The sequence below is a fragment of the Typopeltis vanoorti genome, chromosome 26 (assembly GCF_054136105.1).
Source record: "Typopeltis vanoorti isolate ZY-2024b chromosome 26, IOZ_Tvanoo_1.0, whole genome shotgun sequence".
Taxonomy (NCBI): Eukaryota; Metazoa; Arthropoda; class Arachnida; order Uropygi; family Thelyphonidae; genus Typopeltis; species Typopeltis vanoorti.
Genome location: NC_143574.1, coordinates 3,094,185 through 3,109,211, shown reverse-complemented (window position 1 = coordinate 3,109,211; position 15,027 = coordinate 3,094,185). Strand labels below are relative to the sequence as shown.

The following is a 15,027-nucleotide window of genomic DNA, read 5'->3' as shown; positions in this document are numbered from 1 at the left end:
TCTCCTAGCTGTTTTTGATAAGATTGTGATTGACATAGTGGATCTGCTATTATTAACTCCATATAAGAATAGGAATTCCATCTGGTAGTATGTTGTTTTCTTATGGGTTCTGGACGTTATTCTTATGAGTAAATCAAAAATTGCTTAACTGTGATATGCTAATTAAGAAATTGCACTTAGCTGTAGCCCTTTGTAGAAATGTATATGATCTTAGATATAGCACTGTTATAACAGTCTCCTTTTATCTTGCAAGCAACATAATACAACAGCAAAAATCGATGTATTTTATGTATGATAGATGACACTCACTCTTGTAAATTTGTAGACACCACAGAAGTTATAGTAGATAGTTTGCTGTATTGAATTTCCTTTAGCAGAACATTGTCTACGGATCAAGACTTTAGTAGATATTCACTAGAGTGAACTACAGAGATGTTTGCTATAGTGAATCACCTGCAATGTATTATGATCCACCTTGGCCGGTTTCATTCAGAATAATTTGGATATGATAATGCTGCTTACCTTATTGGTCCTACAGTCAACTGGACTTTTTTTTTAATAATTTGTCAACCCAACCTTGTGTTCAGATGAGATTTAAATCTTCCAAGCATATTTGAAATGTCCTCTTTTTTGGTTCCTTAGTGCTTCAACTTTTTTTTTTATACTGATTTATATTTTGTGTGCCACACAATCTCTGGCCAGAGGCTTATAAGTTGAGTCAAGTTCATGACAAGACTCTTTGTTAAGCAAAAAGATGCTTATATTCATTTTGGTTAACTTTCCTATCTTTATACACCAAAATTCAAGATCTCCTTTGAATTAATTGATCAAGTCCCATAAGGAGGTGGTATTTAGAACAAAGATTAAAATATCTAATGCACATCTTCCCCCCCCCCCCACCCAACACACCAACAGTTGATGACATATAGGAATTTAAGTTGGGGGTGCTTAAGGGTCAAAGCTGTATAACTGAGAGGAGACCTCCACATAGCCTTTAAAGGAATGCAGAGAACCAACCAGGGCTTCTGACCTAATGTCCAATCCTTACCTTCTCGTGGTGCACCCTGTTGGGTATCTACCTGGATATTGAACCGAACGAGGATGTGCTGACAGTTTGGGATTTAGTCGACCAAATTGTATTCTTATTGGCTTAAACCAAAATACAAAATGATGGTACAACATGACAAAATTTCATGCTGGCTGGGGCTTCGCCAGGTTAAACAAGGTCCCCATTGTTTTTGCCAGGGAACCAGGATGAACAGCAAAAAGTAGGCTACTGGAACAAATCTGAAAACACACCTCAACTCAACATCACCAGAGTTAAGATCGGTACTATCAGCATAAGAAGCCTGAATGGCAAAGAAATGGAGCTAACTGAGGCATTAGATAAGTACCAGATCGACATAATAGGGGTCGACTGAACCCAAAAAAAAAATAAAAACATGGTGAGATCTTTCTGAGCAATAAATACAAAATGTTATATTCAGGAAATGACAAAGAAGGAGTATCCATAGTATTCAACACTAAATAGGAGGCTAAACTTCTTGAATGGCAGGCAATTTCAAGTAGAGTGATGTGGGCAAATATAAGAATGGGGAACTGGACAATGAGACTTATTTGTGCCAATGGTCCACAGAAGGTCAAGTTACTAAGGTAGAAGTGTAGGAATTTTTTGAGTCTTTAGAGAAAGCAACTGATACAATGAAAAATTGGTCCTTGTTGAGTGATCTAAATAGCAGAGTAGGGAAATGATTGTCAGACATACAAAAATATTTTGGGAAACTTTGGAGAAAAGAGCAAAGCTAATAATAATGGCAAATACCTGTTGGATTTCTGCTCAGGACATGGACTGGTTATTACTGACACCATGTTCCAACAGAAAAATGTGCATAAATTCACATGGAGAAAACAGGCAAGGAATAAGAAAAGTCTCATTGGACTATGTTATTGTTGATAGTGATGTATTCTCCATGGTGAAGGACACCAGAGTGTACAGGGGATTTGAAATTGGAAGTGATCACTATTTAGTCTTGAGCAGGATAAAATTGAATATCATATTGAAAAGAATAACATGTAAGAAAGTTTTAAAGCGAATAAAAGTTGAGCCAGCTCTCAGGTGCGAACTGTAGACTAAAATACACAAAATTATTGAAGAAAAAATGAAAGAGTTTGAGAACAGGAACCAAACCTTGGAGATTCAGTGGCAAGCCTTGAAGAAAACCCTGATTGATGCAGCCAGAGAGGCATGTGATGAGGTTGTCTGCATGGATAGAAAAATCACAACTCCATGGTGGACACAAGAAGTTAAAGAGGCAGTGAAGGAAAAGAAGAAAGCATATCAAAAATTCCTGGCAAATAAGTCAGCTTGTGCCCTTAGAGAATACAAAGACAAATGTAAAAAAGCTAAACACGGTGTAAAACTGGCTAAACAAAAGTCATGGGAGGACTTTGGTTAAGAACATAGAAAATAAATGTCAAGAAGGTGGAAAAATATTCTGGAGGTTGTTGAAGAAGCTTGGAAATGAAGGAAAGAGTGCTGTAAAAGGAGTTGGGGATGATAAAGGTGACATTAAAACGGGAGAAAAAGATATCCTTGAAGTATGGAGTAATTACTTTGAAAAATTGCTAAATGAAACAAGCAATGATAGCACAGTGGGTAAAAAACACTCGTCAGACATACAGTCAGGAATACATATCCATAGTTGAAGTAGAAAAAGCCATCAAGGCTTGAAATGTGGAAAGGCAGCAGGAATAGATGATATTTGACCAAAAAATGCTGAAGTATGGTGGTATAAAAGTCTTACAGTGGCTGCACTTCATAGTTCAGAAAGCCTGGACAGAGGGATGAATTCCCAATTATTAGAGTTGAGCTCTCATAGTACCCATATATAAAAAGGGAAATAAAACTGAATGTGAGAATTACAGAAGGTATTTCTCTACTGAGTGTTCCAGGTAAGATTTATGCAAGTATACTTGAGGAAACGGTTGAGAAGAATTGTGGAAGAAAAGCTTGGTGAAGAACAAGCTGGATCCATGCCAAATAGAGGCTGTCAGGATCAGATCTTCATTTTACGACAAATAGTTATGGAAATATAAGAAGTCATGGGAATATAACAAAGAGCTGTTTTGTCGATCTGGAAAAGGCATATGATAAGGTGCCAGGAGGAGAAGATATTCAATATGCTACAGTTATATGGTGTCAATGGGGGCATTATATCAAGCAATACTTAGTCTTTATTTTAGTTGTAAGTCAGCAGTTAGAATTGAAGGAAGTACAGGAAGATGGTTTAATGTTAAATCTGGTGTGAGACAAGGATGTACATTATCCCCTCTATTATTCATTATCTATATGGATCACATTATGAAGGAAAGTGGTATTGAACATGATGAAAAAATTGGAGATGTTAATGTCAGCTCCTTGCTTTATGTGGAAGATGTTATACTTCTAAATAAATCTGTTACAAGTCTGCAAGACTCCCTGACTAAATTGAATAACTGTTGTAATAGATATGGTATGAAGGTCAGCAATAAAAAGACAAAGACAATGAAAATAGGCAGAATCGTTGAAAATGTCAACTGCGTTGTGCACGGAGAACCTGTGGAACAAGTAAAAACATTTCAGCTATTTAGGCAACGATTTTTACTGAAGATGGTAAATTAAATATGGAAATAGACAACAGAATCAACAAAGCTGGTATGGTAGGAAGTCAATTAAATAAATTCATATGGAATAGAGAGAAATTAGTTGGAACACTAAATGAGCTGTATACAAGGACAGTGTTGAAACCAGTTTTAACTTATGGATCTGAGAGCTGGGTCAGAAGTAAAACACTTGACCAAAGACTAGAGATCACAGATATGAGAGTCCTTAGAAAGATTAGAGGCATGAACAGCAGATGGCATCAATGGCAATATCATATTAAAAATGAGAATATTAGAAAAAGAACTTGGCATTGTCAGCATCCAGGAATGCGTTAGCAGGACTAATCTCATGTGGTATGGTTGCTTAAACAGAATGGGCGAAGAAAGATTGGCATAACAAGTGTTCTCAGCCAGGTTGGCAGGAAAACGACCCAGAGGAAGACCAAGATATAGGTGGATTGATACGGTACAAAGTTCCTTAGACGATAGAAATATAAGATCTGATAATGTTGGAGTCTTGTCAAGTAACAGACTGATTTGGAGAAAAATTGTAGATAGGAAGTTAGTAATTATGTAAATTTTTCATGTAGTACTATCATATCCTGTACACCTCTTGAGGGTACATGGCAGGAATTTGATGATGAGGAGGAGGAATTTAGTTTGATTTCACTGAAGAGTATGAACCACTGACCTGTCAAACGTGTTAGCAGGGCCTAATACTAGCCAGTGAAAGTATTAAAAGTAAAGAAGATTGTCAATCACCACTATACAGGCCTGAGGTGAAGTGCCTCCTTCTGGATTGAGGCATTTTGCCTGATATTGATTAATTATCAATATGAGGCAATTTGCTGTTAGAATGCTTTTCACCCATTTAAAATGATGGTATCAAGCGATATTGTGTCTTATAAACATTAGGGGGCCATTTGGATGCATAGAAGGGAATCTTTACTGTGTATGTATGTGTGTTATTTCTATCACTTTGTCATTGAAACTTTGTGAATTAATTCTCTGAAAGCAAAGCTGATGATTGTTTTTCTTTTTTTGTCATTCCATTGTGGCACATGTCTGCAAGGAGATGTGCTTTGCATTATTGGACTAATAATGCAAAGACAAGTAGTGATGAGAGCTTAGTCCACCTTTACCACAAGTTGCTGCTGTCCTGGATTAAACTAAATTTATTATACAAGATGAGCATCTCATCTAAAATGTAAGGAACTTTTAGGACTTTTTAATTGAAGCTGGATGGTTGTGAATTATGGATGAAGCAGTTAATGCCATGAAACCTGGCATATTATATATGTTAATTATGTATATATTCTACTTTAGAAAATGAAATCTGAATTGAATTTATATTGGAAAATTTGCCATACAGATATATACACATGCATGCACATAACGCTATTTTTTGTGTCAGCATAGAGCAGGAGTGTCAAACTCAAGTGGGCTGCCAAAAAAAATGTTCGACTAAAAAAAACTGCACTAATTATAATCGAAGGGAAGCGAAAGAATGAGTATAAATAAACTGGAAAATTAATAATGAAAATTTAATTTATTCTAAGTCATTACAAGACAAAATAATAGTATAATGATTATGAGAATTCAAAAAATAAAGAATATTTTATATTATATTAATATTTACAATATATAGCATTTAAACCAAAATTAAACTGAAATTTGGTCTATTTTTTTGGGGGGGGGGGGAATGTCTATTTTGTGGAATTTTTTAAATGTCAATGATAATATTTTTGGGTAAAAAAATATATACTTGCATAATATAATTATAGTAATTTTAATAATTGTAGTATTTTATTTGGTTAACTTTTTCCTGACACTTGATAACATTCATTGTTGACCAGCTTTCCAAAATTTGGACTAAAAGATTGAGAGCATATGACCTTCAATATGGCAGAAAGATTGACATCTGTTAGTCTTGAGCTGTTGGCTGTTTTGTTACCTTTCATACACAAGAATAATTGTTTGCATATATAGGTATACTTCCAAAATAACAGAATATTTGCTGCTGCAAACTTTTTTATTTCCGGATATTTTTGACTTAAATAAGTGTGTATTTCTCTTTTAGAATTGAATCATTTTGGAAATCAGTAAGTTCCATTTGAATACGAATAAGAGCTCTTTTGAAATTAAAGGAAAAAGGACCTGTAAAAAGTGAAAAAAAAAACTTCTTGCTCCTTAAAATCTTTAAATCACCTATCCAATTCTTGTTTAATCTTTTCTAGTTTGGGACAAAAGTAAAACTTTGATTATTATTGTTCAACTGTTCACACATAGGAAAGTAATTTAGAATATTCTCTTTTAAATGATTTTGAAACAAAACCAATTTACATCTAAAACTTGCCAATGCATTATACATGTGTGTTATTGACTATCTTTCCTATGAAGTTTGACATTTAAATCATTGAAGTGTCCTGTAATATCAACATGGGCATAAGATCTAGAATGCTAGATCTTGTGCCCATGTCTGATCAATAAGAAATGCAAATCATGATTTTTCATTTCTAGGAACAATTTTATCTTCTCTAAAAGTAGGGGGGGAAAAATTAGGACCTTATGATAAGATAATCAATGAATCTCTGTGTAATAAAGTAGCCCTTCATATTCACTCTCCAAGTGTTTAAGAAATTGCGCAAACTGGAAGTGATTGAGGCCTCTGGATCGGATGAAGTTCATGGTGAATAATGCAGTGGAAAGATTGCAGTTTTGGAATGTCTGGATACATTTCCTTTAACTTTGCTGTGCAAGTCTTGGTACAAAACCTTTATTTTTGCCTGTGATTGCTGGAGCACCATCAGTTTTTACAGAAAGAAACTTTCGTCAAATGCAATTAAAAGGTACCGTACATTTACAGATATTTCTTGCAACTGGTCACACAGATTATCTGCCATTTTGGTTATTCTTTTGATCACAGTATTTCTGGACAAAGAAATATTGTGAAATACTTGCACATTTTTGGCTGCTTTTATCATACACTCCTTAACCAAGGAACTGTCACTAAAAAGGTTTGGAATGTTTCGCCAATAAATTGCTGATTCATGTCTTTCAAAATTTTTGAAAATACTTGTTTACTTTGAAGTGAATTCTTCATACTTATTAATTTTTCTTCTCTCAGTTTACCCTCAAAGCATGAATATTTTTCTTTGTGAATTTTATCATAATACCTCTTTATATTGTAATCTTTGGAGACACTAATTGGTTCATTACAAATAATGCACACAATTTTGTCCTTTGTTTCTATGCAGAAGTACCTGAACTTTTCTTCCCTCATCAGCAATTTTTCTTTTTCTTGTTGTCTTAAAAAGCAACATTGTCTGGGTGAATAAATATATTATTAATAACAATTTTTATAAAATGTATTTATATAATTAATCACATTATTAAAACTAAATTTATTGAATAAGAATGCACAAAACTGTAGACCAGTGCATGATACTATTGTAAATAAAAAATAATAAAATAGGGGTTCCCTCAGAGCTAGATTATGTTGCTCATCTCGTGGGATCATGTTCAGCATACTGTGGATTCACATGGGTGTGTATGCTCACTTTGGTCATGTGAACAGCTGCTACCCAATAGAATTCAATTTTTTCAGCACACATCCTGCAGCATGCTATAAATTAACAGTGAAAGCATAAATATACAAGGGTGGTCTGAAAAGTTCTTGGCCTAACAATGAAAATACTAATTTATAATTTCAATTTTTTTTTTCAACATAATCTCCTTTAAAACTAATACATTTATTCCAGCGATGCTCCAGCGCCATTATCCCATTCTTGTAGTGGTTCTCAGTAAGATCTGCAAAATACCCCTCTACCTCGTGATTCTAAGAAAAATGCTGACCAGCAAGGAATAGTTTTGGTTTTGGGAAGAGGTAGAAGTCAGAGAGAGCCAAATCTGGGGTATAGGGTGGATGTTCTAACAATTCATAGTGCAGATCCCTTAATTTTCCCATTGTCAAATCACTTAACACTCTTGTGGGCAGGTGCATTGTCCTGATGAAAGATAATTTTTTTCTTCTGCAAACTGGGTCTTTTCTCACAAATTTTCTTGTCTAGTCTGGTTAAAAGATCAGAGTCATATTTCCCAGTTATTGGTTTTACCCTTTTCAAGATAATTAATAAACAAAATGCCTTTAGCATCCCCAAACACCGATGCCATGACCTTTTTTGCTGATGGAACCGACTTTGTCTTCTTTGGCAGCGAACAACCGGCTTCTGTCCAATGTTTTGACTGCTGTTTGGATTCTGGTGTGTAACGATGAATCCATGTCTCATCCATAGTAATAAATCGATGCACAAAATCAGTTTTATTCTTGTTAAAACGCTCCAAGCACTGTTCAGAGATTTTCATGCGAGTGCGTTTTTGATCTGTTGTGAGCAAGCGTGGCACCCATCTTACGCATAGCTTTTTCATTTGCAATTCTTCATGCAAAATATATCCTACATGTTCTTGAAATGCCTATAGTCTCGCCAATTTCATGCACTTTGACTCGCCAATCATCCAATACCATATCGTGCACTTGATCAATGATTTATGGTGTCGTTACGCTTTTTTAGACGTCCTTCACGTGGATCATCTTCAAGGCTGGTATGGCCATGTTTAAACTGGCAGCCCGTTTCTTAATTGTAGAAAATGAAGCAGAAGAGTGCCCATAAACTTTTATGAACTTCAAATGAATTTCTTTTGGCATTAAACTTTCTTTTGCAAAGAATTTTATAACCACACGATACTCAATTTTATCGATTTCAAGGGATACATACAACACTTGCTTCAGACAGCTGTATAAAAGAAACTACTTGATAGAATGACTTGCAATTTCACATGGATTCTTATGACAGTTGTACCAACTTAGAAAAAAAAAAAAAATCGTACCGATAGTGTTGCCATCTATGGTCAAGGCCGAGAACTTTTCAGACCACCCTTGTAGTTTACGATTGATTAGGATCGGATCTAACGTTGAAATTGCGATATAAATTTTTTATTATTGCAATTATATTATAGCAGGTCATTGCATCCATATTGTAACTATGAATGTTGTATGAAAATGAATAAATCAAATGTTTAAATCGATATTTCTGTTTTATTACAGAAATATCGATTTAAACTAATAATTATCCATTTGTTCGAATTAAAAAAATACTTATCCATTTGTTCACTTGTTAAATATATGCTTCATATTTGCATTTTCTCTAATAGGTCTTAAATCTCGACAGCTTGGTATGTCTGTAGAAACAAAAGAATTGATGATGGGAGATAGAGTTAGTATTTCAGGACATAGGAAAGGCACAATAAGGTTTGCAGGTGAAACTGAATTTGCTGCAGGTAATTTATTTCACTACTTGTATTTAATATTAATCTCGTTATAAATGCTTCCATATATTTATATATATATTTAAAGTGTGGTATTATATGGAATGTTGTGTTCATGACTTAAAAATATATTAGTTGGAGTACAATGTCTTGTTATACAATGGAGTATAATGTCCTTTATACTGTTACTAGATAGTTGAGTTGTAATACCTTAATGGAACTGTTTTTCATCTTTATACTGTGAAGGATTAAACTTGTGAAACATTAAGACCTGTAACAGTCAAGCTTAGAACCTCTGATCTCACAGCAAAATCAAAGCTCAAACTGTAGAGAGACATTAAATTGGGGGGGGGGGGTATTATTAGTTAGCAGGAGTTTGCTACCAGAAGCTTAAGTTTATATCTCCCACAAAATAGATATTAACACGTTCGCTGCCACGCTACTTTGGCATGGTCTGTTCCCCTACGCCGAGCAGTTTTTCTTCTTCAAGGTCAGTACGATAATCTCGTTACCGGAGGTAAGCGTCATACGAGTATACTCGTAGCTGGCTTGTGAAGCAGGTTTACCCACTACGAGTATACTCGTAGTTGGCAGCGAACGTGTTAAGAGTCATAATCAAGACATAGGACACTCACCTCATAACCTTAGTTCTTTGGAATTATTTGAACACTTCATGCATGTCTGTTTTGAAGCATTTCCAATCTGTTTGGTCAATGTATAGGATGGTGTTCCCCCATCCTGTCAGTGGCATGTATATATGGAATTTCTTGCCATCTGTCTTATTGTGGACAAATAAGAAACTTTGCATCTTATATGGAGAAAAGAATACACAGTAATGTGCATAGTTATGAATTACCATATTTTTCCATGTGTAAGATGATATTTTTTTCTAAAATTTTTAGACCAAAAATTGGGGATTGTCTTATACACAGGGGAGGGGTAACCTTGAGAGACCCGCGGTTGCCATGGCGAAATTGCTGGTACCTTGTTTCTCCTAACAGGCTTTCGCTAATCACTAGCCTTTATTAACTCTGTTGATTGGTTTATTCAGAATCAGCCATTAATGAAGTCAATCAGAACTCTGAAAGCATTCATACGTCTGCCCTTCTACTTGTTGGCGGGATAAGTTAATGCATTAACAATATTTTAGCACCAGCCCATAAAAATGTTCGAAAATAAAAAACGATGGTCATATTCAAGTTAAAAGTCATCAATTACGCAAAAGAACATGGAAATAAAGCTTCAGAGAGACAGTTTGGACTGCCTCCCACTGAGTATATGATTAGACAGTGGAGAAAACAGGAAGAACAACTACTCAAGATGCCAAAAAAGTAGAGAGCCTTAAGAGGAAAAACCAGCAAAATGGCCAAACTTGGAGCAGAGGCTTAAGACTTGGATTATGGAGCAGCGCCAGAGTGGAACGTGTGTGTCAACCAAGCTTATTCAGTACGAGATAAAAAGGTTTGCAAGAGAAATGAACATTGTTGATTTCACAGGAAAGGCAAAATAGTGCTTCAGCTTCATTAGGAGAGAAGGATTAGCCATGAGAATACTAACCAAGTTAGCCCAGAAAATGCCTTCACGAAGTCCTTCAAGAAATGTGGAATCAACAATAACATGAATGTAACTGAGGATGATCTCATATATATATATATATATATATATATATATATATATATATATAGACAGTGACTCAGAAGACAACAATGATGCAGTAGAGGTTGAAGAAAGTAGTATGTCTGGAACTAATAGTGATGAAGAAAATGATGTGCCTGGAACCGAACCGAGAGTGATGCATGATTTCTTAGTATGTATCTTAAAAATATTACCTGATTATTAAATATACTTTGAATATTTAAAAAATATATCAAATGTGTTCTGTTTTATGATTAAAATATTGATTTCTTAATTTTGGGTTCAAAAAAGTAGGGTTTGTCTTATACATGGGAGCATCTCATACACGGAAAAATATAGTATATGAACAGCACCAAAAGAACAAAATCAATTATTAGGTTGCTAATATTTGGCTGAATTTCAACCTGGCATCTTTGGAGCACATAAATAGACTTGTTATTAAACACGATGCATTTGATCAGGTAGCTGTGAAAACTGTATTGTAACTAGCTTCCTATCATGGAGCTTTCTATGGGCAGATAAATGGATGTTTATTCGGGGATCATTGTTTAGAGGCAGTCTTAAAATGACTCTCTCTCTCCCAAATTTTGGTAAATTAATGCAGCCATACTTATTTGAAATGTCAGCCAGGAACTGTGACTTAGTATTCATAGGACACGGGTCTCTGTCAGTGGTACTTTAGTAAATAGTGAAGTGATAATATCAAAACTAATCATGATATCTGATTTTTGAGGATAAGATTTTTTTAAGTTTTGAAGTGATGTTTCAATAGAGAAGGGAGGAGTTGCCTGTGAGGAGACAAGTGATTTGGCTAACTGGCAAGTTTAATATGGAGATATATAGACCACCAAAATCTCATAAATCCAATATCCATTTTCTTCCTTGAGGAAAAAAGGGACATTGGATTTATTAAATCCAATATCCAATTTGATATCTCCATGTTAAACCAATGATGGTTTAACATAGTTTGGTTTTAACTTTTTAATAATTATTCACTTTTTTTTTTGTAAACTAGCTGGATTTTGGTTAGTAATCTGGTAAGTTGATCAGTCTTAGAATTTTTTCCCCAGTAATATTATCCTTATATATGCTTTGTTTATAATAATTTTCTTGTTTGAGTTTTTTAAAGCTGTTATTCCTTTTTTGTAGAATGTTGCTCTTTAGGGGTTTGGATTCAGTTAGTGTGTTGGTCTCCAAACAAATATTGTTAGTTACTGTGAGAAGGTAGATTGTAAATTGCACATTCAGTGCAGATTATAATTTTTAAATAGGAGCATTTACCCAGATTTGATGCCAAATCTATGACTTGACTGTGAACACTGACCTTCTGTAAGTGACTGTAGCAGTAACTTCACCACTATGCAGTACAATCATAGTTTGATGGTAAAACTAGTATTAATTTCTTTGGTTGTTATAGCTTTGTAAATGTTATAATGGATAGACTGCAGTTTTGGATTTAAGATTTTAAACAGTTATTTTTGATAACTACATTGGTTTTGAAAATCTCGGTAGTTAGTCTGCCCTAGTATTAATGCTAAAGTTGCATTGTATATCAGTGCTTTTAGCTTTGGCAGAATGAAACTTTTGCTTAGCTTTCACACAATTAGAAATGATGTTGGTGTTCCAGCATTAGTACAACTCATTCCGCTAAGTTGTTATGCAAGCTTTAGTTTCCATTATTGAATTGACATGCTTTATGTGTTTCTCTTTGGAGAATCATCAGATGTTGATAGACTTGAGAAAACAGTTTTATCATAATAATAATAATAAATTACTTATATTGTTGGTTTAATTAAAAAACGTGCATTTAATCTCACACATTTTGTTTATATCTGCATCATGTACATTTGCAAAAAAACATGTATAGTTCACAAGGAGATAGTATGTGAAAATATACATTTATAATCCTGCATTATTTGTTTACATCATGTGCATTTGTAAGGAAACATGTATAGTTCATAAGGAGACAATATGTGAAAATATACATTTATAATTAAGTTATCTGTGGTTATCATGATGCTTTTATATATATTTATTAAATTCAAATGAAAAATTATTTTTAGGTCTTTGGTTTGGTGTAGAATTGGACAAACCACTCGGTAAAAATGATGGATCAGTAAATGGTATACAGTATTTTACGTGCAAACCAAACCATGGAGTATTTGCTCCGCCATACAGAGTTTCTAAGTAAGTAGGAAGCATTAGTTATGAAATTCATTAAATATATATCTTTATCTGATTTTAAAATATTCACACCATGCTTCTTGTGTTATGCATCAAGACAGAATTCGCTTGATCATATATCATATATCTTTTGCATTGGACTGTCATGCTTTTACAAATTTATCAATATTATATGGCATGCTAGTCTCAGTTTTTTGTGGTAGAATTTTTTTGTAAAACTAGTATTTGTGAACTGTCTGTGAATGGTATACAAAATCTCAAAAGTAATGTTATCTTATTTGAATATCTGAATTAATGTTTATCTCATTAATATATATACATATATATATATTTATTTTTATTTATTTTTTTTGTGCTTTTAAAAATATTATGAATTACATAAATTGATTAGCTTCTCTGTCTAGTGAAGTAAATATTGAATGTTTAGTACAATTTCAAATTTATGATTCTATCATCCTACATATCTACAAAAACGACAAAAAAAAACAGAGTTAATTATTAAAAGTCAGTAGATTTGCCCTGTATACACTTTAACTTCAGCATTATTGAAGTAGTACTGCATATACTAGCATTATGAACTGCTGTGACTGCATATTTTATGCAACTCTTTTAGTTAAATGTTTCTTTGAAAAAAGGAGAATGTGAACTCCATGGGGGGGGAACATGCATTTTCTGATTATCAGTCAGTTCATTTCCTTCTTGTAGTGATTTTATTTACATGTGATGAATGCAAATGTTAAACTGAGGGATAAACTTTCTGTTATCTCCCATATAGTAATTGAAAATACCATCACACATTTGGATGGATTGGGGGGGGGGGGAATACGTGCTTCAGTCATTGTTACTTTTATAAAAGAATTGTGTATTATTATTACTTATTATTCTATTATTTATTAATAGAAAATTCAAAACCTATAAAATGGCATATTGATTCCGTATGAAATGATCTACAGATATATCCAGCTGGTTTAAAAGCATAAATTTTCTATAAAGCTCCTGAGGAAACATGTTCCTATAGCTGAATTTTTTTTTGATTTAGTTAAATGTTTCTTTGAAAAAAGGGAAAGGAGATCCATGGAAAGAAAAAAAATTACACGTGTTCTGAGATTCTTACTTCACTTTTTATTGCTAGGTGATTTCAAAAAAAAAAAAAAAAAAAAAAAAACCAGCAAAGCTTTTTATTGGATACCTTGAAAATAAACTCAGAAAAAACTGATGTCCTTTCATCCTTGGTATAATAGATGGAGTCTTAAAATTCTGAAAATAATTTTATTTTATCTGTTATTTCCAGATTGTTAGGACATTCTGTATATAGTGCTATAATAAAACTTATTTTGCTGTGTAGTATGATGGGGAGATATTGTTTACTATGCATAGCTTTATTTCTGTCTTTGTAAAACTATAAATATATGAAAAAAAAAAAGCATTACCAAATAAAAGAATATTATATGTAGAAAATAAAAGATATAAACACACATGACAGGCAGAATAAATTGTGCAATTATTTATATGCATGTTGATGCTAGAGATTATAGGTCAACAATAAATTCATTCCGTATCATAGTAATTTATTGCACTACCTATTATAGTGCAACAATAATGGGTAGTGCAATAAATTATCGATATCCAATAATTTATTGGCTATTGATTTGTCTCTTTATATTCATATCTATTGTTTTCCCTCTTTTAACATGTCAGTCATGTGTAAATGGCTTGTCTCATTAATGTAGATGGAAATATAATTCATTGCACCTTTAGTAATTGAAACATATCACCCAGATATCAAATTTCTCTTAATTATTGGTTACTCCTGAAATCTACAGATTCTTTTCCCATCTACATTGCATTGGTTTCTCTGGAAAGCACACATAATGATGTTCCTGCCTAATATGCATACAGAAAGAATGAAATAATTTGTCACATCCTGTCCAGTGTGTTATAAAGAAATATAGTAGCAAACATATAATATGGATGTGAGATTTGGACATTGCTAATGAGAAAAGGCTATTGGCAGTTCAAGACAAAGTGGTACAGAAAACTTTTGAAGATACCATACATGGCACAAGTAACAAATGATGAGGTTTGCAAAAGGAAAATTCGCTCTATCTCCAGAACACAAGAAAATATCATCACTAAAATATGTCAAACAGGTCTGGTGGTTGGATCAACATGACCAGATCTGATAGTCTACCTAAAATAGCACTAGAAGGCTTAACTTCTGTAAAAGACACGAGAAGACCT

The 15,027-nt window shown here is 33.5% G+C and overlaps 1 protein-coding gene across 1 annotated transcript in view; it reads left to right on the top strand.

Annotated features, from left to right (window-relative positions):
- LOC150092272 (CAP-Gly domain-containing linker protein 4-like) overlaps positions 1-15,027 on the top strand; it is a 136,822-nt gene that overhangs the window by 107,540 nt on the left and 14,255 nt on the right. Inside the window, exons 8-9 of the mRNA XM_090415076.1 lie at positions 8,854-8,979; positions 12,666-12,789. Coding sequence (XP_090271202.1) covers positions 8,854-8,979; positions 12,666-12,789 — 250 coding nt within the window. The remainder of the gene's footprint in view (positions 1-8,853; positions 8,980-12,665; positions 12,790-15,027) is intronic.